Source organism: Portunus trituberculatus, chromosome 31, assembly GCF_017591435.1.
Source record: "Portunus trituberculatus isolate SZX2019 chromosome 31, ASM1759143v1, whole genome shotgun sequence".
Classification (NCBI taxonomy): Eukaryota; Metazoa; Arthropoda; class Malacostraca; order Decapoda; family Portunidae; genus Portunus; species Portunus trituberculatus.
The window spans coordinates 23,587,462-23,613,094 of NC_059285.1; the positions used below are offsets into that span (position 1 = coordinate 23,587,462).

General features: G+C 43.3%; 1 protein-coding gene across 1 annotated transcript in view; it reads right to left on the reverse strand.

Moving 5' to 3' along the window:
* LOC123511109 (basic salivary proline-rich protein 2-like) overlaps nt 1-7,200 on the reverse strand; it is a 53,772-nt gene extending 46,572 nt beyond the window's left edge. Inside the window, exon 1 of the mRNA XM_045266731.1 lies at nt 7,119-7,200. Within this exon, the coding sequence (XP_045122666.1) occupies nt 7,119-7,200 (82 nt within the window). The remainder of the gene's footprint in view (nt 1-7,118) is intronic.
* Nucleotides 7,201-25,633: the final 18,433 nt, after the last annotated feature.

Genomic DNA, 25,633 nt, shown 5'->3' on the forward strand with positions numbered 1-25,633 from the left:
GAGGCAGTAAGGAAGAGCCTCTTAACTATAGACCTGTGTCTCTAACAAGTGTGGTCGGTAAGATTTGTGAGAGGGTGATAAAGAAATATTGGATACGGTTCCTGGAAGATCATAAGTTATTATCGGATCATCAATTTGGCTTTAGGAAAGGGAGGTCATGTGTAACAAATCTACTGAGCTTTTATTCAAGAGTGGTTGACAAAATACAAGAGAGAGAGGGATGGATGGACTGTGTATATTTGGATTTAAAGAAAGCTTTTGACAAGGTACCTCACTTGAGACTGCTATGGAAATTAGAGATTTATGGAGGACTGAAAGGAAAAGTATTTAAGTGAATGGAAAACTACTTGAGATGGAGGGAGATGAGAACGTTAATAAGGGATGCAAAGTCGGACTGGTTGGTGGTGGAGAGTGGAGTCCCACTAGGCTCAGTGCTGGCACCAATACTTTTCCTTGTATATATTAATGACATGCCAGAGGGGGTAAACAGTTATATCAATTTGTTTGCGGATGATGCGAAGTTGTGTAGGTGTGTGAAGAGTGAAGAAGATTGTGAAATTTTACAGGCAGATCTGGATAAGATTTGAGAGTGGAGCAAGAGGTGGCAAATGGAATTTAATCTGAGCAAAAGTCATGTGATGGAGATGGGGAAGAGTGGAAGACGGCCAAGAGGGTCATATAAGATGGGTGAAGAAGTAGTGTTGAAAAAGGTGGAAAAGGAAAAGGATTTGGGAGTGATAATACAAGACCATGGGCAGTTTGAGGCTCATATTGATAAGATGTTTGGAGAAACGTATAATTTGATAAAAAATATTGGATTAGCCTTCCATTATATGGATAAAGATATGATGAAGAAATTAATTAGTACGGTAATTAGACCAAGATTGGAATATGCTGGAGTGGTTTGGTCCCCTTATAAAAAGAAGCATATAAGGAAGTTGGAGAGATTGCAGAGAATGGCAACAAAAATGGTTCCGGAATTGGCAGAAATGACCTATGAAGAGAAATTAAAAGAAATGAATTTGCTTACCTTGGAACAAAGAAGAGAAAGAGGAGATTTAATACAGGTTTATACACTGTTGAACGGACTGGATGAAGTGGATAATGAGCAAATGATGTTGAGAGAGGAAAACTTAAATAGAACTACAAGATCGCATAATAAAAAGATAGCCAAGGGAATATGCTTGAAGGATGTGAAGAAATATAGTTTCCCACAAAGATGTGTGGAGGTGTGGAATGGTTTGAGTGAGGAGGTGGTGTCAGCGAGGAGTGTGCATAGTTTTAAAGGAAAGTTGGATGTGTGTAGATATGGAGACGGGGCCACACGAGTATGATACCCAGGCCCTGTAAAATTACAACTAGGTGAATACAACTAGGTGAATACACTCACACACACACACACACACACACACACACACACACACACACACACACACACACACACACACACACACACACAAAAACAACAAATTTTCTAATCTCTCTCTCTCTCTCTCTCTCTCTCTCTCTCTCTCTCTCTCTCTCTCTCTCTCCTTCGTTTCCTCTCCTTTCCTCCCTCCCCTCTTCCTCTCGAAAGATAAGCTACATGCGTCCCACTTGTGTCTAAAATATTAACAAATGTCACTCTCTCTCTCTCTCTCTCTCTCTCTCTCTCTCTCTCTCTCTCTCTCTCTCTCTCTCTCTCTCTCTCTCTCTCTCTCTCTCTCTCTCTCTCTCTCTTTTTCTCCAAAGAGAGAAGCGTCCACTTTCCTCTTCGAAGGCGATATAGTGACTAAAAAATAGCAGCATAATACACAAAGACGACAAGTATGACAAGCTTGCACGAGTTTCCTGCGCTCGGGCGCGCGGCACTACCACCCGTATATCATACAGGCGGGCTTTTTTAACATCCGGCGCGAAGGGGTTAAATTACTTGAATAAACAAAATTTTCAATCGAGATGGGTTTTTTTCATAAAACACCTTAAAAACACAAAAATAAGACGATATATATAGTGTTTTGCCTGCAGTTGTAAGTTTTGGTGTATAGAACGCTGGAATATACCAAAATACAGCATTTTTTACATTAATCAGTTCCTTAAACAAATAGTGTGTTTTGCCTGCATTTCAGAGTTTTGGTGCATAAAACTCTGGAATACAGGAAACTAACCCATTTGTAACACATTTTAGTTCCTTCAACAAGTATTGTGTTTTGCCTGCATTTCAGAGTTTTGGTGCATAAAACCCTGGAATACTCCAAAATAAACCATTTTTGACATATTTCATTTCCCTTCGTCCTGTTTTATTTCACATTGCCTCCATATAGGATTAGTATTATTGTTAGGTATTAAGTTGAGTTCTTTATTGTTGCATTTATTTCTGTGATATATATATATATATATATATATATATATATATATATATATATATATATATATATATATATATATATATATATATATATATATGTATATATGTGTGTGTGTGTGAGTGTATGTCAGTTTCATGTGTTTCATGTTATATCTATATGTGTATGTCAGTTTCATTGTTATTGGGTTGATAAATAGCTTCTTAAGTGCACCCTTTGCATATTCTCACCAGTTGAACCTGCAGTGTTTGGTTTATTTATTGTTATTGTTCACCGGCTCCCCGATGCCAATCTTACCCATTTAACCGGTGAACGTAACAATTGGTGACCGTGACAGGATCTTTATAACCCTTGTTCTGTATTCCATTTTTCCAGTGACTTTTTTTTCTGTGATTACATTATTTTTTCTTGTGTGTTTCTGTGGTGTTGTGACTTTGATGTGTTTTTTTTCTGTGACTTACTCTGCGTGTGGTTTAAATTTACATTTGTGCGATCAAGTGGCTCCTTTTGGGTTAAAAGTGCTTTGTGACTTTCATTGGTATCGCATAGCAGTGGTAGAGCAGGAAACCAGGTAGAAAGGCGTGTTCACCGATAGCACTTATTTCTATTTTTTGCACATAGGCAGGTGTGTAATAAGTGTTATCCAAGTGTTGGGATCATCATATGTTCATGCGAACCCTCAATCCCCTCACTTCGCGGATCATTTTTCTCGCTAGTTAGAATCGGCCATTTTAACTAGTCTCTCAGACTAATCCGCCTCCTTATCAATAACAAGTCTCAGTACAATTCGCTCCTCACTCTCAAGTCTCGTAACTAGAGTAATCCGGATCCCTCTTAATGCCGTAACTCTCTAGTTTACCCTCATTAGTGATTGTACTCATAAGTGTTTACTTAAGTATAATCTAGGTAATTTCAAGGTTACCTTTATTATCACTCTGCCAAGTTCCTCACTTAAGTAATTCGCTTATCATTTTTGTTGTTGTGGTTTAACATCTATTTAATATGGCTTCCGCTCAGTTTAACGTTGAAGATTTTGTGCTGACCCTTCTCTGGAACAACTTAAAGGTGCTAATATAAAAAAGGACCAATGGAAAGCTATCGCTAAACATTTTGATGTTCCCATCACGTCTCAGATGACTAAAGAGGTCATTAAGAATGTAGTTGTTGAACATCTAGTGCAAGAAGGTCAGTTGCTAGGAAATGCCATAGAAGAGTTAACTCCCATGTCAGCCTCTACGAGGACTATAATACACAGTCCCCAGGAAGAATAGGATAAGAGTAGGATAAGTCAGTGGGAAATTGAGAAGCTTAAACTAGAATACCGGATGCATGAAAAACAAATGCAACTACAGGCAGAAAAAGAAGCGAAAGAAATGCAACTACAGGCAGAAAAAGAAGATAAAGATAAAGAGAGAGAATTACGGGAAAGACAAATGCAACTACAGGAAAAACAAATGCAACTACAGGTAGAAAAGGAAGAGAGAGAATTTAATTTACAACTTAAAAGGCAGGAGAAAGAGTCAGAAATTCAGGAGGTAGCCCTACGAAATGACGCTAAGTTTAGAGGGGAAGAAATAGATATAAAGAAAAAGTTAGCAAGCTTTAATCCCGCTACAGCTGCTCCGCTAGTTCTCCCTTTTGATGAATCTGATGTTGACGGGTCATTTCGCGATTTTGAGAGCATTGCTAATAGGAATAAATGGCCCAAGGATCAGTGGGTGTCTCTCCTTGTCCCTAAGCTAGTAGGAAAAGCTTATAGGGTATACAACGGCCTTAGTGATGAGGTAGAATATGAGAATATGAAGAGATCAAAGGTAACATTCTAGACGCCTACTCTATTACTTCTGATGGATACAGACAACAGTTTCGAAAGTATGTAAAACCAGACTCTCACACCTATGTTGAATTTGCTAGTGAGAAACTAAGACAATTTAAGAAATGGTTAGCCGCCCTTAACATTACCACCTTTTCGGAGTTGCTCAATCTAATGGTCCTGGAAGAATGGAAGAACAAGTTACCCTTTAATATTCTGAGGCATGTGGAAGAACGGGGAGAGAGTGATCTTATGTCTGCCGCTAAAGTGGCTGATGCGTTTGCTTTGTTGATGGGATCCCTGGGTAGTAGAGGTCGTGGTTCACTATCTAATGTTAGGTCCTCCTTTGGGGAAGGTTTTGGGGCGCGGGTGGTAAGCCAACCGGATTCTCGCCAAATGCATATAATTCCCCCTGGTGTACATACTGTAAGAAGCCAGGTCACACGATCCAAAAATGTAGACACCCAAATTGCAAGGCCTCTCAACGTCAACTTTCTTTTGTGGCCCCTAAACCTAACACATTTGAGAACAAGAAACCAGTGGCCCTAGCTAACCCTGTCAACTCTCCTCTAGAACTTTATGACTCGTACATGTATCAAGGTAAAGTGTCCCTGACTGATGGTAAAGACAAGGCAATAAATATCAAGGTTCTGCGTGATACAGGTGCTGCCCAATCCATCTTAAGGGAAGATGTCATCCCTAACATCAAACAGGCTTTCACTGGGGAGAAGGTGATCCTTACAGGTCTCGAATCACAGCTCTCCTATCCCTTGGCTAAAATTAGCTTACAGTGCCCTTTCATTTCCATTTCAGGAGAGGTTGTGGTAGCCATTAAACCTGGTGAACTGCCAGTACCGGGGGTACATTTTGTACTGGGTAATGATTATTTTACTACCATCTGCTCGTTTAATGAACACCAAATTCGTTTTAACAAAATTTTATCCAGGTAATGTTTACCAAGTTTGAAAGCCCCACCGTATCACGCAAGCAGACAGGCTTTTCAATACACCATCGCCTCTCATGAACAACACGCGCACCACTCACTCCCCCAGTTCAAAACAATACCAGTGTCAGCAGCAGCTCGTCTTCCCTTACTCAACATGCCACCAAAACTCCCTGCAATGTCGCCTAGCATTGCTAAGAAGACCAGGAAGTCTCTTACTCTCGAAGTGAAGCTGGATATTATTCAGACATGAGAGGCGAGAAAACTAATAGCATTGCTCGCCACCATGACTTGACTCCATCTAATATCTCTATTATTTTCAAGTCAGCAGACTCTATTAAGAAGACCGGTGAGACCACATCTTCCTTGCAAGCTAAAAGAACCACCTGAACTCGTGACTGCAATGGATAAAATGGAAAGCCTTGTGGAAATGTAGTCCATAAGTTTTGTATGCGGTACAATGATGTGCCCATTGTTTACATTTCACAGGTTGTCGGTTAGCGTCTTCCCCGTTCCAATCTCTCTCCCTTCATTAATTTAAGATCATCATTATAAAGTTACATACATACATTAGTGCACATTATAATGCCTTACATTAAACTGCCTAAATGTTTAACTTCATAATTTTTACTTTCATTAAACCTTTCACTGTACTATGATGCACTCTCGCTTTGTTTACTCTCAATGGACGTTCAAGTCAGGTCAAACTTGTTGTGATTTGTTTGCTTAACAAAAATTTGCTTAACGAACAGGTTTTTAGGAACGTACCCGTTCGTTAAGCAGGGTTTACCTATATACATATATATATATATATATATATATATATATATATATATATATATATATATATATATATATAAAAAGTCCTCGTTATACGGTATATATGCGTTCCTGAAAACCTTACTGCATATCAAATTTACCGTATACCGAACCCATTATAATATGTAATAGGAAATGCGTTCCAGCACGTCAAAAGTCACCCCTACAGAAATGAAAATACATGAAAATAATCATTGAAAAAAAAAAGTAAAGTACTACGCAAAAGAAGTAAACAAAATGTTTTTATTTACCTTTCAATCGCCATGTATTCTATTAGATGATGTCCTTCCCGAGGCTAAGGGACAGTAGGAATTCCAGCCCTTACTCATCTTCCGCCGAGTGGGCAGACAAGGACAAGACGTCGTCGTCTGCACTGTCAGAAGATGTAGAACTGTAACAGGATCGGCATGTTTCAATGGCTTAAAGAAAGAGGATATTGAGGAAGGACCAGCTGTAGCAGGGTCAGCAGGTGTGATAGGGAGGACATATCTGACTGACTTGAAGAACGAGTAGATGGAGGACTGTTTAGTTTTTCTTGTTTTTTCATCATAGATTTCTTGATAAATCTTGACACTTTTCTCTACATCATGAGCCACTTTGCTACTCCTGCCAGGATTTGGGTCACGTTCCTTCAGAGTTTCCGGAGCTTTTTCGATACCACCGAGACATTCTCTAAGAGTTTTGTTGTCAAGGCCACGCACAGGTTCTTCCTCGTCTCCCTCTTCTGCCTCCTGTGATGCCTTGTCTAGCTCTATAAGTTCATCATTTGAGAGAGATTCAGCATGGCTTTCCAAAAGACCTTGAATATCATCATCATCAACTTCATCAAAGCCATATGGCACAGATTTACTATGTCATTTCTGATCACACCGATGTCGTCTTCAGCGAAGCCTGGGAAGTCATGCGCGCATTCTGGCCATACTTTATTCCATGCCAATTTCACTTCACGATCTTTAAAACTGACGTCACCACTGCATTCAATGAGATACCCGCGGCACCAGTCCCACTTCAGTCCGCTGCTAGTCCTCGCTCAGTCTAGACCTCAGCCGCTCTTCCTCTGCTGCTTCTTCCTGTCTCGACAAGTGGCCTTGCTCCCCGGTCTGCTATTCGTCCTTCTTTGCTAAGCTGACCTACGATGTGTTGTCTGTCTCCTGGTTACTGCTTGTTCCTGATCATCTTTGAGTTGACTGTTGCTGACCGTCTTCTCTAAGGAGTTGACTGGTGTTCTTTCGGTTTTCTCCAAGGAGTTGACTGCTGACTGCTGTTGTAACTTCTGTCATCGCTAAGGAGTGACGATCGTTTGCCCCGCCCCCCCTACACTACATGTCTGCGCGGGACTCATCAATTGGCCCTTCCAGGCGTACTTCCTCCTCGTCCTCTTCTTCTTCAAGTAAGAAACGGCCCCGGAATGAGGACGACAACCGTGATGAGGATTCCAGTACCAAGAAGGACAGGCAGGCTACCGGCGGCGGGCAACAGATGAGTGGGTGCACTTCACCGCCTTCAGTTGCGGACCCGAGTAATGTCAACAGTGCAACAGCTGACCGGCCCGGCTTGGCCACGACCGAGCAATTGGATCACCTTGGTGCTGTTATCAGTGGTTTGATCACCAGACTTGAGAACCCTGGCATAAGTGTCCCACAGGGAGTGCTCTCTGACTTTAGTGGTTTTCACGACTTATCTGCCTCGGAGACAGATGAGGTGCCTGCGCAGTGTCCGCCAGACCCCATGGAGGATCTTGACACGTTCGGCGCCGTTTCCCTGCCCGACCTCGACTCAGCTAGGGACAGTGACTCTGACTTTCTCAAGGCCCTTGATGACCTCTCCCACCACTTTCACGGTGAAGAAGAAAAGGGGAACCCTCTCTCTGCTCGTCTAGCTGCCATTCTCAATGTGAGCTTGCGACGACGACCTACGTCTGAAGGGATACGTAACACTTACTCCAAGATTAAGCTGCCCAGTAATGTCCCTAACCTCACGGTTCCTGTGACTAACCCTGCCATCTCCAAGGCCTTGAGTGTCGGTGGGAAGCTTATTGAAGCTAAGCTTTCACATACCAACAGCTTACTCTCCAAGGCTACAAGGCTATGGTGCCTATTGCAGTGTGCATCAGTGACATTGGAGAGAAGAGAGGCAAGCCTGTCAGCAGCTACCTAGATGGGCTGAACAACTCTCTTCGCCTGTTGACTTCAGCTGTTAACTACCTCAACCGCTTGAGGAAGGAAGTGGCGTGCATCCGTGTGGGGGACTCTGCACTAGCAGAACTGTGCAAGTGGGATTGCGAGGTTGGGGAATCTAATCTCTTCCCTTTTTACTTCTCCAAGCGCTGTGAAGATATTCACAAGACAAGGTTAGGTTAGGTTAGGTTAGGTTTGAAGGGGCCGCCGTGGTACAGTGGATCCGTGCGTGCTTTGGGGTCCGAGGGGTCTCCAAGCGCACGGGTTCGAATCCTGTCTACGGTCTGAGTGTAGGTTGGGCTTCCTCACTCGGGGCAACGGTTTCCTAGCGAGTGGGCTTTGAAATAGGAGGTACCCTTAATAAGTATCCCCTTTAGCCCATAAATTCCCGTGAAAAGCCCACATGGTATAAAAAAAAAAAAAAAGACAAGACAGCTCTGGCGACCCACCTCGCGCCCTTTTCGGACTGCGGGACCGAAGAAGGTGGTGCCGAACAAATTCCCTCCAAGTAGACCTACCTATCCACCACCAGCACGAGCCAGGACCAGCAAGCCTTTTTTAGGCCAGAGACGCCCCCAGGGGATGGGGGCACATGTGCGAAAAAACCAGCAGTAACAGTGCCATTGGTGAGTGCAGCTGTTTTATCCTTAGTTAATACCCCCCATAACTTTATGGGCGGAAAAATTTTTTCAGCTAAACAACAATGGCTAACTTTATCTAAGGATAAGTGGTTGTTTGATGTCGTCCATGGCAGGGTTGGTGAACTCACTGACTTACCTTCTCAGTCCACATTGCCCAGACCCCTTATCTTGTCTTCTGCTGACCGTCTTGCGTTGGCCAGTGCTGTGGTTACTTTACTTAGTCAGAAAGTAGTGGAATCTTGTGATCCTTCTGATGACCAGAGTTTTTTCTCAAATGTTTTCCCTACTTTGAAGAAGGACGGTACAGCTAGGATTATCCTTAATCTTAAAGAACTTAACGACTTCGTCTACCATGTACACTTCAAAATGGATACTCTCAATGATGTGATCCCTTTGATTCAACCTAACAGTTTTTTTTCTGTACCATTGACCTTAAAGATGCCTATTTTTCAATTTATGTTAACCCTGATGAAAGAAAATGGCTTAGGTTTTTGTGGAGGGGTAAGGCCTTTCAGTTTACTTGCCTCCCTCAAGGCTTGAAGTCTGCCCCCATACATTTACAAAATTATTAAAACCTGCTTTGTGTCATCTCAGGAGGCTTGGTATTCCTGTTATTTGTTGCATTGATGACTGCCTTTTTATTGTTAACTCTGTTGAGGAATTAACTACCAATGTCATGTATGCTATGCAATTTTTTGACTCTTTGGGACTCACTATTAATGTGGACAAATACTGTTTAGTTCCTTCCTATGAGATAGAGTTCCTTGGGGTCTTTCTGAACTATAGGGACATGATTGCTACTCTGCCCTGTTGTAGGAAGGAGCAGATTAAGGTACAAGGCTGGTCCTTATTACGGAGTGAAGTCACTTTGACTGATCTGGCCTCTTTCATTGGACTAGCTGTGGCCTCTGATCCTGCAGTTGATCTGGCCCCTATCAGGTATAAGTATTTAGAAATAGAAAAGAATAGGGAACTTCATCGGTCCCATGGCAACTAGCAAGCAAAAATTTCATTGGACAGTCATGCCAGTCTTAATCAGTTGGTGGATACATAATATCGATAGTCAGTCCAGGTCATTGCACGTCTCATCCACATGTTGAACTTTTTGCCGATTCTTGCGTAACTGGTTGGGGGGCAACTTTGAGGAACACCACAACAGGCGGTCACTGGGCTCAGGAGGAGCTCAATCACATAAACGTCTTAGAATTGAAAGCTATCTTAGTGGGCCTCCAATCTCTGTGTAAGGACTTCCAACAGACTCATGTTCGCATTCGGTCTGACAATACCACTACAGTCTCTTGTTTAGACAGACATGGAAGCACGAAGCTTGACCTGAATTTCTTAATAGAGGAGATTTTTTCTTGGGCAGAATCACGTGGTATTATGTCCTGGTGTGGTTGAAGAAGAAACACTGGGGGTCTTTCCCTGCGTTTATTTGTAAGATACAAAAGCGTACTGAAGCTTGGAGACATTGGTAGTGAGTAGACTTGAGGTGGCTTGTAGAAGTTGCCAGCAGCTAGAGTGAGATTTGCAGTCGGTAGCGAGCAGAATGAGGCTTGTAGCAAGTGTGATGATGTAGAATTACAGTCTAGACAACTGGAGTCTGACTGTAGACTGTAGACTGTAGAGGCAGACTGGTTGTGCAGGACAGGATAACCAATCAGACAAAGAAGGCAAGCGGATTGCCAGGCGGAATGTGATCGTGAGTCTCTTCCGAATCTGTGTTAGGACCAGACTGAGTGCGTGGCGTCCCGTGGGGTGATGCGTAACAATACCCACGGTCGCAGTACACAGGGTAGCCATTACATTACATTACTCCGCTTTAACAAGTAGTCTGTCTATCATATTGTTCGACCACGCTAATGAAGGTGTCCTCACCGAGCACTCTAGTCAATACATAAGCATTTAAAAAAACAATAATAATAATAATAAGACATGTTATACAATGCAAAAAGCAAAATAAATATCACATAAGTGTGAAAACAATTAAGAAAATATAGTTAGTTTGCAAATTAATAGAAATAACATGATATTGTAAGTATAACATGGCTAAATATATTAATTTGATGCAATTTCAAAAGTAAGATGCATTATTGATAAAAAATTTACACAATTATGGTAATGACTAGTAAATATAACATACAAAATTTTGTATAAAGACATAGAAATGTTACATGATCATGCATAAGTAAATCACTGAAACATAAGGAACAATGTTACATACATATGTGTAAAAATGTGTTACATATGGTGAATAAAATGTATGTCATAAGCATTGTCTCTTACATATAATACATGTAATAATTGTGGAGTGGGCCGGTTAGCTGTTTTTTCCTCACAGGTGGAAAGTTGCTCAATAGATAATAGAGAGAGGCAACAGATAGTTAAAATGCGTGTGGAAGCCCCATTAGCTTTACTGGTGCAAACATACAAAATTTTGTATAAAGACATAGAAATGTTACATGATCATGCATAAGTAAATCACTGAAACATAAGGAACAATGTTACATACATATGTGTAAAAATGTGTTACATATGGTGAATAAAATGTATGTCATAAGCATTGTCTCTTACATATAATACATGTAATAATTGTGGAGTGGGCCGGTTAGCTGTTTTTTCCTCACAGGTGGAAAGTTGCTCAATAGATAATAGAGAGAGGCAACAGATAGTTAAAATGCGTGTGGAAGCCCCATTAGCTTTACTGGTGCAAACGGTAGTGGAGAAGGAAGTAACCTGGGCACAATTTAAGCAATATCTTACAAAGGAGCTCACGGACCAGAATGAGGAAAGGTTATTTGATTCTCTGAATGATTTAAAATATTTGGTGGAAGACGACCCCATCGAATTTATGACAAGGTTGAAATGTAAACTAGCTTTGGTTACCGTAAGGACCGATGCTGATGACGTGCCGTCTCAGGACAGGTTGATAAAGAACAAACTGATAAAAGGAATGCCGAGAGACTGCAGGGAAAGACTAGAACTGTACCTTGACGAAAAAGTATCGTTAACCAGGTTTCTGACCAAATTAAATACTGAAAGACTGGTGGTAATGACTCGGAAAGAGAGTAGTGTACGAGCGGTTAGCCCGGCCCCAGCCCACCTACCGACTGCCCGCGACTCACCCCTGACCATCGCTAAAATAAGTGAAGCCATCGGGCCAGAAAATGATTGTGTGCCCACAAACCAAATCCGGTGGGAAAAGCTCAAAGTAATTATCGACTCGTGAGACTGGTCACATCTAGAGAAAGAACAAGAGCTTAGTTTATTTCAACTCATTCAGAAACATCAAAAATTATTTATCGTACATCCTGGCGAATTAGGACTAATACAAGCAGATCCAGCCCACATTCAGGTAGACGACCCAACACCCTGTCGTACACCACTCTATCGATACCCAGAGAAAGCGAGAGAAACTATTCAGCAGATTCTACATGATTTAGAAGGTAAGGGAATAATTGAGAATTCCACAGCCGCATGGTTATCTCCGATAGTATTAGTAAATAAGCCTAATGGAGAAAAAAGACTCTGCCTTGACTATCGAAAAGTAAACAAACAACTAACCATGGATATTCATCCTTTACCCAAACTTGACGAGCTAGTAGAAAGTGTGTCAGGCAATGATTATTACGCCACCTTAGATATGCGTGAAGCGTATTATCAGGTAGCACTGGACTCGGCGAGTAGAGATCTCACGACGTTCAGTGACGGTGTCTCGCTTTATAGGTTTAGACGCTTACCTTTTGGGTTAAGTTGTTCCCCAGCGATATTTGCCCGACAAATGAACCACGCATTAGCTCCCTTACTTAAAGAAAACTGGGTTAAGAATTACCTGGATGATTTAATTGTTTATGCTACAGATTATACCACCTTAATCCACAGATTGGATAGATTATTCAGCCACTTAGCGTCTGTAGGGATTAAACTCAATTTATCCAAGTGTAGCATTGGGCAGAGACAAGTAAAGTTCCTCGGGCACATTGTATCAAAAGAAGGCTATAAACCAGACCCAAGTAATGTGGAGGCCGTAAAACAGATGAAACCTCCAACTAACGTGAAAGAGACCCGTAGGTTTATAGGAATGGTGTCGTTCTATCGAAGACACATTGAAAACTGCTCCAAGATACTGGCCCCATTAACCGAGCTCACAAAGAAAGGAACGCCGTTCTATTGGACAGGTGAATGCCAGAAAGCTTTTGAAATGCTGAAGGAGAAACTAATACACTCTCCAGTACTAGGAAAAGCCGATCTCAATCGAGAGTTTGTCCTCGAGACGGATAGTAGTGCCACACATGTAGGGGCAGTGTTGATGCAGTATCATGGGAAAGAACCAAATGTCATAGGATATTTTTCGAAGAAGCTTAGACCAGTGGAAACTCGATATTCAACAACAGATCAGGAAGCGTTAGCTGTAGTACTAGCCTGTAGAAAATTTCACCATTATCTATGGGGTGTCCGAGTTTTAATTCGAACTGACCATCAACCACTAGTCTCAGTTTTTCGCCAACGAACAAAATCTCCACGTATGAACAGATGGATTCTGGAGATGCGTGATTTTCAGTTTAAAATAGAATACAAAGCAGGCAGGAAGAATGTAGTGGCCAACCAACTGAGTCAGGTAGTAAATGTGGTAGGTCAAGATTCATTTCTAGGTTTGACCACCGATGAATATCAAGCTCAGATAGCAGAACCTAGATGGAGAGAGATGAAGGAATATTTAGAAGGAGGAAGAATACCACGTGCCAGATACTCCCCTGTCATTTTGAATCAGTTTATTGTTCACGATGGAGTGTTATATTACTCCAAACAAAAGAAAGATGGAACCATCCTATATTTATTGGTTATACCCCAGACACTAAAGAAACACGCTATTGTATTGGCCCATTGAAAAGAGTCTGGACATTTAGGACAACTAAAACCATGTTAAAAGCTGAAGAATATTTTTACTGGCCAAATCAAAGATCAGACATAAAGAAATTTATCAGAGAATGTATAATTTGTCAACAATGTAAAACTGCACCAGCTTTACAAAAGACATACCAGGAATTGCCTCCTGTAAATCAACCTTTGGAAAGAATTAGTATCGATATTACTGAAATGACTCCAGCCAGAGGAGGTTATAAGTACGTATTAACCATCATAGATCACTTTTCAAGATTTGTAAAGTTGGTGAAGTTACGGTCCAGACACGCTGAGGAGGTAGTTAGGGTTATTAAGAGTTACTTGGGAGACTATGGGGTACCGAAGGTACTCTTAGCTGACAATGCGTGCGAGTTCCGCTCACAATTGTTGACAGAACTCTGTCGTACGCATGGGATAGAGATGGTGTTTTCCACCCCATACCATCCATGTGGGAACTCTATCACCGAACGGTTACATCGAACCATGAAGTCAGTGCTAGCGTCTCTCGGGAAAGGACAACCGCACAGGTGGTCCGAGTGCCTCACGCAGTGTCAGCAGATCCTTAATGCGGCCGTACACGAGACCACTGGCGAACAGCCCTATTTCCTTTTCTTCCGGCGCCATGCTCCTCGCTATGTGGGAACTACTTTGCCCCAGGTGGACAATGAAATAGAAATTAATACAGCCTTGGAGGCAGTGAGACAATCATCCCGTGCAAATAGCAGGAAGTGGTTAGCTAGAGCGAACATTGGCTGGAAGGACCAACGAGTCGAGGTAGATGATTTGGTGTGGATAAAAAGGGAACAGTTTGGTTCGTCAGCTGATAGAAAACTTGGTCTCAAGTGGATTGGACCGTATAAGGTTAAAAAGGTGAATTTAGAGTGTCATATGAAGTGGAAAATGTGTTCAATGGCAAAATACTCCATAGAGCAGCTGACCGAGTGAGAAAATATGTAACCGATGAAGGGTACGTGGTAGACAATGAAGAAATTGTAGTGCCTTCCGATGAGGAGGAAGAAGACAATGAGATAGAGGAGCCCAGACCGACTCGTGAGAGACGGCCAGTAAGGAGATTTATAGAAGAATACTAAGTGTATAGACCCCTAGGGACATTGGAATCTTGTGACTGCCCTATACTTCTTTTGCAGCTACATCAGACCCGCTGCTGGGGAAGGAGACCGCCACTGTTGGGGGTGGCTGGAATGTTCAGGAGGAGGGGCCTCCTGAATCCAGTCCCCACAGAATAAGGCCTTGGAGAGGACTACGTCGGCCTCTACTCCGCCCCTGTACGCCTGGACTGATGGGAAGTGGGTGGCGCAACACCAACTGGGAGGTCAGGTCCTGCCGGACCGGTAGAGACGTCAAGGTCTCGCACTAAGTGGGAAATTGTAGAGTGTGAAATGTTGAAACGAAGGGCAGTAATACCACAGATACCCTGGACACTGTATATAGCTCTAAATGGTTATGTGTGCTCACGGTGGTGTATCGCGATTACGTGGATTGTTATGTGTGTTACTTTTTTGTTGTTGTAAAAGAGAAGACGAGGATTTGTTTTCCCTGAGGAAAAAGCCATGTACCGAGTAGCAGTACTGGAGTGAGATTATTACCCACTATTAGGGTATTTATTTAGTCCAAATCCTCATCTTCCCTATCATATGTGTAGCTAGGAATTCTTATATAGGGAGTCCCTGTAGGGGGAGAAGGGAGATGACGTATGGCTGCGTGCGCAGTCATCATGGCTGCCGCCTTATAAGGTGAGGAGCGTGGTGGCGTCGCTTTGCAGTGCTTGGGTACTGGCGTGGATGGTGGTGACAAGAAGAATGTTATCATATGTGTGTGTTCGCTGAAGACACTGTATTGCTCCCAGCGAGTCTGTGTGTATTAGGACGTCTCCGTTGCGTAAGCGTGCATCTTCTATCGCCTTCCAGATGGCGACCAGCTCTGTCTGGAGCGTCGAGGAGTGGTCTGGAAGGCGGAAGATGCCAGTCCCTGTGCTGTGGACGAAAGCTGCAGCAGCTCTATGGGTGTTGGGATCAACGGAGCCGTCCGTGAAGTACACCTCCTTGTTCCCGCCATCCACGGCGTGGAGTGCCTGCTGGGCCTGGGCTGCTAGGGCGTCGGCGGTGAGGGACGACTTGTTGGCAGTGAGTTTGGTGACAGAGAAGTTGTAGCCGGATGCCTCCCATGAGGAAGGGGGTGCATACTCGGGGTGCTGGGCGTCTGAGGCTCTGGAGGCGAGTGTAGTTTGCAGTTGGAGGGTTTTGACGCCCTGCGCAGACGTGCTAGCCCAGTTTTTCTTTGAGAAGAGGTCTTCATCGTGGGCGAGGCTCTGGCGTAGTCTTCTGGCTGCTGACTCGAACTTGGGGAGAACGAGCATTTTTGCTAGAAGCGCTACGTTTAGAGCATGGACGCGATGGGCAAGGAGTGGCAGGTCAGCCTCAACTCTCATGTTGACGAGCTTTGCCCACCTCGGAGCTCCCAACATGACGCGAAGTGCCTGATTTTGCAACTTCTCGAGCTTCTCCATCGCCCACGGTGAGATGGTGGCTAGTAGCGGGGCAGCATAGTCCACGAGTGATCTGATCGCCTGGACGTAGAAAAGCCTCAGCACTCGGAAGTTGGCGCCGCCCTCTATTGCAGTGATGGCTCTCAAGGTCTTCAGCCTGGCCTGTGCTCTCTCCTGTATGGATGTGACATGCTGATTGAAGGCAAGACTGCTGTCAATCCAAATTCCTAGGTAGAAGTGGCTGGTCGTCCAGTCAAGGGTGTGGTGCTGGACTCGGAGGGGTACTGGGGGCGCCCTGCCATTGACGTACATGGCCTTCGACTTGGCAAAGTTGATTTTCAGCCCCAGGGAGTCACATTTCTTCGCCACTGTGGTGATGATGTTTTGGGCTTTCTTCAGGTGGTTCGGCCCTGTTGTTATCACTGCGATGTCATGTCGTCAGCGTAGCATAGAATCTTAGACCCTGTTGATAGCGGCAGTGAGATAAGTTCCTCCATTAGCGTGTTGAAGAGGTATGGGCTTAGGATACTCCCTTGGGGTGTGCCGTTGTCGAGAGTCTTGTAGTCGGTGAGACGCCCCAGGAAGCGAACTCGCGCTTTGCGGCCAGTGAGGAAGTCCTGCACCCATGCCAGCAACTTCCCCGCCACTCCCTTCCTGGCGAGGGCCGTTAGGATCGGTCTTGCAGGGGTACGACAAGGCTGACGCAGCAGCGAAGGACGCCCTCTTGCTCCCCACCATAACGTGCCATGTCGTGCCATCCCGGGCACAAATCAGCAACACATCCAAGAAGATTTGTAGACAGCATTGCCATCAGGCAGTTGCACGCCATGTTGCTGAAGGGTCGCCGAGCGCATCATGGTACACAACAGCTACACATAACACTACACCACCCGACAGCACACTGCCACGACACACACACACACGCCTCAACAGATTAAGACTCGGCTACCAATGCCTAGCCGAACTCAACAACACACTGTCACTCCCCTGTGAACACTGCAACACACCAACACACGCACCACTTAGACACTACATTGAAGACTGCCCACACACAGCACAGTTCCTGAACAGACAGACACATGATGCACCTCACATCCTCCAGCAAACACACGCCAACGACCTCATACAGCTGGTCAATGTGTACCGGCCACCCAGATAAATGACCATGTTTTTTTTTTTTTTCTTCCACCATAGACCAGCCTCTTTATCCGTTGCGACAGGGTGTATCTGACACTTCCTATATGGGGGTAAGTCAGACTCCCCCGAGCACAGGATAAGAGGCTGAACACTAATATCGCGTAAAGATATCAGAGAATGCAGCCTCTATAACCCACCAAGGGTGTATCTGACACTCCGCTATATGCGGATCAGTCAGACTCCCTTGGTGGCGAGAGACTAGCATTCCTCGACCTACGATGAACACTTGTGGGCCGCCTTTAGGCTGAAGGCCCGCACCACTCGGTAGAGTGGTAATCTCACCAACCAACCAACCAACCAACCAGGTGGCGTCGCCCTCAGAACATCACCCCGCTCTCGTCTCGAGGTACACTCTCCAACATTCTCCAGGAAGAGCTGCAATACGCCACGTGGTCTGATAAGAGCAACTCATGAGATAATCACTATATTTACAGCACCGTTCCTGTGGAACCTTCTGCCACTTCCAGCACAGCAGGCCCAACCAGGCAGAGACAGAGAGAGAGAGAAGCAGGACGCCGTGAGGGACGGGCCGCCATTTTTACCTCTCGGGACGCCACCACACGCACCCTCACGCCCTCTCATCTACAGCTGAGTTACCCACGGTTTCCCCCCCCCATAGGTCTCCCATCTTATAGGTAGGCTAGGTAGGAAGTTACATGACTGTGATGAGTTGTTATTGAATTAAAGGGTCTATTTTGTTAAGCTTGGTGTGTTCATCCCTCCCCCTTGGATTCGTTACATCTTTCTTTTCTTCCCTTACTCGGCCTAAGCTTCACTTAGGCCCAGTACCAGAGACTGAGCCTCACGAAGGTTCAGTAAATATATATAATGTAATTGAGCATAAATGAAAATCATGAAATGATGAAAATGTTAAAAAAAAAAAATAAAAAAAAAAAACAGCAAACAAACACTCAACTATAAATATCATAAATCACCTACATACCACGAGTTGAGTAACTAATTCAACTCGGATAGAGCAGATAACAATGCATAACAGAAGAGGTGCTGCTAAAACAAAATGTAATGAATGTGATATTAATGTCAAAGTTACATACATAGGTACATATAATAAATACAAGTGACACTAGCAAAAAAAATATTATGTAGGTAGGGAGAATGCAAAAATGTTACTGTAAATTTAGTAATAAAAAAGTAAAATGGGATGTAAAAAAAATAAGACTGCAAATGGGACCCCCTCATTAAACACACGATATACCCTAGGGGCCACGCTTGTGTGTTAAGGCCTGAGAAGCATGAATATGTCTTCTGATAAATCAAGAAATTTACAGTCAAAAAGAAAATATTACCTACATTACATTAATCACTCCCCATGTGTCATCTGGAGACAGCGCATAAAAATATAATATAATATAATGCAATAGAACATAATATAATATAACATGATATAATATAGGAGGTATACTTCACACACCTGTACGTGTTCGCAAATTGTAAGGACATGAAGGTACAACAGGTGAAGATTCAGAAATGTATGTTGTACAGGCATGTGTGTAGAAGTAGAAGAAGAAGGTGACAGTAGAACATTAAGCTTCTTCAGACAATCAACATGTACTATCTCTGAAATATTAGATTCTGAGTCAAGAATTTTAAATTTGTTGCCGTGCATATGTTCAACTATACTATAAGGACCTGTAAATCATGGATTAAGCTTTGATTGACGCTCAGGAGTAGATTTATAGACAATGTCATTGACTTTAAGAGTTACAGGTGTAGCACTCATGTGTTGACACTGGATCATTTCAGTACGAGACGCTTGAAGATTACGTCGTACAGACTCATGAATAATTTGAAAAGCTTGTAGTTGATTTTTAGCATAATCCTCTAGAGAGTAAACAGGTATACGAGGCTGAAGCAATAGATCATAGGACAAACGTTTCTCAGAGCCATAAATTATATAATGTGGTGTTTTTCCTGTGGAAGCATTAATTGATCCATTAATAGAAGCTGCAACATGTGGAAGCCAATCCTGCCAGGAATCATGAAGTTGACTTACTACATGGCAAAGGACATCTAGAATTTTTTTATTAGCACGTTCCACTATACCATTTGAAGCTGGATGCTGTACAAAAACCAAAGTTTGTGTTATGTTATATTGTTTACAAATATTTTGCAAAATTTCATTTTTAAATTCTGTCCCATTATCACTGAGCAAAACAGTTTGGTGTAGTATATGGACATAAGAGATGTGTTACTAAAGTGTGGGCAACAGCATTAGAAGACTTGTTTTGCAAAGGAGCTAACACTACAAAGCGGCTGAAGTAATCTACACAGACAAGGACATAATATAGTTGCGTTTACACGATCGAACTATGTTCGACGGACAAAATCGTTACCATATCACAGGAGAAGCAGGATGACGTCATAAGCGGTGAAACGATGGAAGCGGATCTGGCAACAAGCAGTGGTACCAGATGAGGGTGTTTACCACCGTTTCGAATCTGCTCACAGGGCATAGACCGGTGGACAATGTTCGAAGGTGATGTCCGAAGGTGATGTCCGTTGGTAATTCAGGCATTTAATTCAGACAGTGTGTGACGTTTCGATGCTGCGAACACGGACAGTGTCCGGTACACCACTTGGTGCTCGCTTCTGACGTCATCAGCGAGCCTTTTCGCTTTCCACTGCTAGTTGGTAACAATTATGTCCGTCGAACATTGTTCGATCGTGTGAACGTTTAAGAGGAACCTTGCTGACTGCATGGTAGCTGCAATAAGTCAATAGCGACGGTCTGAAAAGGACCTGCTGGAGTAAGTTACTCTAGAATAGGCGCTGTATTAGTGTTACCTTTGTGCTATGCGCATGAAACACATTGAGATACGTGAGTAGTTATATCAAGACGCGTTTTTGGTCAATAATATTTGAGGTGAGCCATAGCAAGAGTTTTGTCTCTACCTGGATGACCTGCTTGTGGCACGTCATGAACAAAATGCAAGACTGTGGGGACAAGAGATTCTGGAATGACAATTTGTTGTACTTCACGGTCGTAGACTTGTACTGTACGCGTGAGAATGTCATTATGAATATCAAATTCTTTTAATGGAATAAGTAATTTAGGCAAATTTGATTCATCACCAGATTCTAGTGCATAAATGACTTTACTCCAAATAGGATCATTACGTTGAGCTAACGTTAAGTCCTGGTGAGAAAAATTATGAACTTGTGTCACTGCAGCAATAGCTACGTTACGTGAAAGAGCATCTGCAACTAGATTAGCACGTCCAGGTAAATACTTTATCTCTGCTTGAAACTGCTCAACTGTTAACCCCTTCGCGCCGGATGTTAAAAAAGCCCGCCTGTATGATATACGGGTGGTAGTGCCGCGCGCCCGAGCGCGGAAAACTCGTGCAAGCTTGTCATACTTGTCGTCTTTGTGTATTATGCTGCTATTTTTTAGTCACTATATCGCCTTCGAAGAGGAAAGTGGACGCTTCTCTCTTCGGAGAAAAGAGAGAGAGAGAGAGAGAGAGAGAGAGAGAGAGAGAGAGAGAGAGAGAGAGAGAGAGATTTGCTAATATTTTAGACACAAGCGGGACGCATGTAGCTCATCTTTCGAGAGGAAGAGGGGGAGGGAGGGAAGGAAGAGGGAAACGAAGGGAGGAGAGAGAGAGAGAGAGAGAGAGAGAGAGAGAGAGAGAGAGAGAGAGAGATTAGAAAATTTGTTTTTGTATTTGTGTGTGTGTGTGTGTGTAATTCACTGTTTGATCTGCTGCAGTCTCTGACGAGACAGCCCTACGGAACGAGCTCAGAGCTCATTATTTCCGATCTTCGGATAGGCCTGAGACCAGGCACACACCACACACCGGGACAAGGTCACAACTCCTCAATTTACATCCCGTACCTACTCACTGCTAGGTGAACAGGGGCTACACGTGAAAGGAGACACACCCAAATATCTCCACCCGGCCGGGGAATCGAACCCCGGTCCTCTGGCTTGTGAAGCCAGCGCTCTAACCACTGAGCTACCAGGCCGTGTGTGTGTGTGTGTGTGTGTGTGTGTGTGTTTTTTTTCACGAATGCTATAAGGCGGGACGCATGTAACTTATCTTTCGAGAGGGAGAGGGGGAGGGAGGGAAGGGAGATGGGAGAGGAGAGAGAGAGAGAGAGAGAGAGAGAGAGAGAGAGAGAGAGAGAGAGAGAGAGAGATGGGAACAGTTTATGCCATTGGGTAATTTTAGACACAAGGCGGGACGCATGTAGCTTATCTTTAGTGATTGGTGGAGACAAGGATGGTGGGAGGAGCACTAGGATTTCAAGGACAGCATATGGCGTGTGTAGTTGGTATCCAACACACTATACGGGACAACTGAACTGAAGAAAACTCAGAAAAGAAATATGACGCCTACATAGGCGTCACCGTATTTGCTACTGGGGCTTCATGACGCCTACATAGGCTTCACCGTATTGAAGGGGTTAAGAACCATCTGGTGAGTCGACCTGTAAGGTTCTTTCTTGAGAAAAGTTGAGTTACAGCAGAATGATCAGTATAGACAGTGACTGGATAGTTGTAAATGATATCACGGAAATGTTTGAGAGCCCACACTACAGCGAGTGCTTCCATGTGAGTTACAGAATAGTGTGACTCTGCTTTGTTAAGAACACGACTAGCAAAAGCAATTACATGTGGATGTTGATCTTTAACTTGTTGCATCAAGACAGCTCCTATGGCAGAAGATGACGAGTCTGTGCAAATTGTGAACGGTAAGGTGTAATCTGGAAATGCTAGAACAGGAGGCTGTGTTAAAAAGTCTTAAGTTGATCAAAGCTTTGCTGTTGTTCTAAAGTCCATTGAAAAGGTACATTTTTCTTTTTAAGTTTGTTTAACCCCTTCAATACGGTGACGCCTATGTAGGCGTCATGAAGCCCCAGTAGCAAATACGGTGACGCCTACGTAGACGTCATATTTCTTTTCTGAGCTTTCTTCAGTTCAGTTGTCCCGTATAGTGTGTTGGATACCAACTACACACGCCGTATGCTGTCCTTGAAATCCTAGTGCTCCTCCCACCATCCTTGTCTCCACCAATCACTACAGATAAGCTACATGCGTCCCGCCTTGTGTCTAAAATTACCCAATGGCATACACTGTTCCCATCTCTCTCTCTCTCTCCATTCCCTCCCTCCCTCCCCATCTCCCTTCCCTCCCTCCCCCTCTCCCTCTCGAAAGATATGTTACATGCGTCCCGCCTTGTAACATTCGTGAAAACACACACATACACACACACACACAAACACACACTTGTCTGTACATTTTCAGTGTAATTTTTTACATTGCCTAACTAATAAACCGTTTATTATTATTATTATTATTACACACACCCGGTAGCTCAGTGGTTAGAGCGCTGGCTTCACAAGCCAGAGGACCGGGGTTCGATTCCCCGGCCGGGTGGAGATATTTGGGTGTGTCTCCTTACACGTGTAGCCCTTGTTTACCTAGCAGTGAGTAGGTATGGGATGTAAATCGAGGAGGTGTGACCTTGTTGTCCCGGTGTGTGGTGTGTGCCTGGTCTCAGGCCTATCCGAAGATCGGAAATAATGAGCTCTGAGCTCGTTCCGTAGGGTAACGTCTGGCTGTCTCGTTAGAGACTGCAGCAGATCAAACAGTGAAACACACACACTCATACACACACACACACACAAATACAAAAACAACAAATTTTCTAATCTCTCTCTGTCTCTCTCTCTCTCTCTCTCTCTCCTCCCTTCGTTTTTCTCTCCCTTCCCTCCCTCCCCCTCTTCCTCTCGAAAGATAAGCTACATGCGTCCCGCTTGTGTCTAAAATATTAGCAAATGTCACACTCTCTCTTTTTCTCCGAAGAGAGAAGCGTCCACTTTCCTCTTCAAAGGCGATATAGTGACTAAAAAATAGCAGCATAATACACAAAGACGACAAGTATGACAAGCATGCACGAATTTCCTGCGCTCGGGCGCGTGGCACTACCACCCGTATATCATACAGGCGGGCATTTTTAACATCCGGCGCGAAGGGGTTAAAGGATGAGCAATAGATGCAAAGTTTTTAATAAATGCACGGTAGTAACCTGCAAGACCTAGAAATGAAGTGACTTGTGCTGTAGTTCTAGGCACTGGAAAGTTTTGAATAGCTTTAACTTTATCTGAAGTTCTATGAATTCCTTGACAATCCACAACATGTCCCAAAAATTCAATGCGGGATCTAAAAAATTGACATTTAGGCAAATTGAGCTTAAGGCCAGCTGTTGTGAATTTTTGAAAAACTTGAGATAATTTCTGCAAGTGAGTGCCAGTATCTTTAGAGACGAGAATAAGAATCCATGTATACAAATAAACTGTTACCAATGAGACCATGGAACATAGAATTTACTAGTCTTTGGCAAGTTAAAGGAGAATTTCGCAAACCCATTGGACAGCGTAACCATTCATAGTGGCCTGTAGGAGTAGAGAAAGCTGTTACAGGACGACTTTCTTCTGATAATGGAATTTGCCAAAATGCTGATTTAATATCAAGAGTTGAAAATACTGTATTTCCACTGCCAATGTTCTGTAAAAGCTCAGAAAGTACTGGTAAAGGATAATGATCAGGTTCCATGACTGTGTTAACTTTTCTGAAGTCAATGACAACACGGTAAGAGTTGTCTTTTTTCTTTACTAGTAGTAAAGGTGAGTTCCAAGGAGAATAAGACTCCTGTATAATGCCTTCTTGAAGCATGTTCTGGACTAACTCATCAGCAATCTGTCGCTGTGAATGAGGTAACCTATAAATAAGATTGCACGTACATTGGACGTGTGTCAGGTTTTAACTCAATGTGGTGCTGGACTCTATTTGTAACACCAAGAGGGTCACCAGGAAGAGCAAAAGCTTCCCTGTGGATCACAAGTAAGTTAACAAGACTACATTTCATATCAGGAAAATCCATAACTTGTACATGAGGCTCAAGCTCAAGCAATATCTTCAGGACTTTGAGTAAAAGACTGTGAAGATACAGCTGCTACAAATGTCGTGGAATCCTGCAATGAAGTTGCATCAATAACTGTAACTGAACTCAAGTGAACTCCATCTCTAAGGGTGATAGAAGAACCAGTAAGATTTGTAACTAAAGCAGAAGTAACGTTATTCTTGCGTGTAGACAACAAGGTACTTTTTACTGCTTGACGCTTCACTTTTGAAGTGTCAGGGTGCGATAACACAAAGGAACCTACAGGTGCATCCTTGACACGCACTGATATAAAGCGAGCACTTGTAGGGCCCACATACTGATCACCAATAACAACAGCTGCACTCATTTTAGGTACAGATACAGAACACTTTGAGTCAATTGCATTAGCAGCTGGAACAGTTAGGTGCCTCGTCACAAGAGACTCGTTGACTCTTGGGAGAGGTGACTCTTCAAAGTGTACACGTTTTGTGGTGACATTTGAAATAGATTTAGGGTTAGATGTAGCATAAAAAAAAGTTCATCCTTATAAGAAAGTGCCTGATGTTTAGGATGAAGAGAAATATCATTTTCTGCAAGTGCATCAAAGCCTAAAAGAGCATCTCACTGCAAGGAAAAATTAGAAATTATGTGAAATTTTGCAAGAAAGGTCGAGTCATGAGGGTGAAAAGAAATAGGTAAGAGAACACTTCCTATAATGTGTAATGGAGAACCTTCAACACCTTTGAAAACGCGTTGACATTGTTGAAAAGAAAGCTTATATAACTGAAACAGTTTGAGATATGCACTTTCTGTGATTAGGCTAACATCCGCACCTGAGTCCATACAGACAGAGAATGGCGTGCTGTATGTGTAACATTGAAAATTTTGACGGTGAGAAACAGAAGCTGTTAAGGAAGGAACACATAGTGACGCTGTGTTAGATTGTGTAGCTAGTCCTTCGCTTTGTGAAAGGCAGCCTGCTGAAAATTTGACTGTTGCGTGACAGTTTGTTGCTTTTGAAGTCTGAGTATAGTTCTACATTCTTCAGTACGATGTGCACAATTGCCGTGGATCATACAATAGTATGGTGGAGGCAACAACGCTGTTTTAGTGGTATCAGTGTGACTACCATGTGACCAGGACCTATAACTCTGTGGTTTCCGGTCTCAAGACAACTGCCTGGAACGAGTGTCATGGTCACTGTGTGATGTTGACTTCATTGATGAAGCTGTGTTGCTATACTGAGCATTAGTTTTCTCGTGACACTGTTTTTGAAAACAACGTTGTATTGTGTGTCCAGTTTTATGACAATGCTGGTATATAACAGGGTTAGTTTTCTGTTTTACTGATTCTTTAGGTGTGACACCAGAACTAGAAGT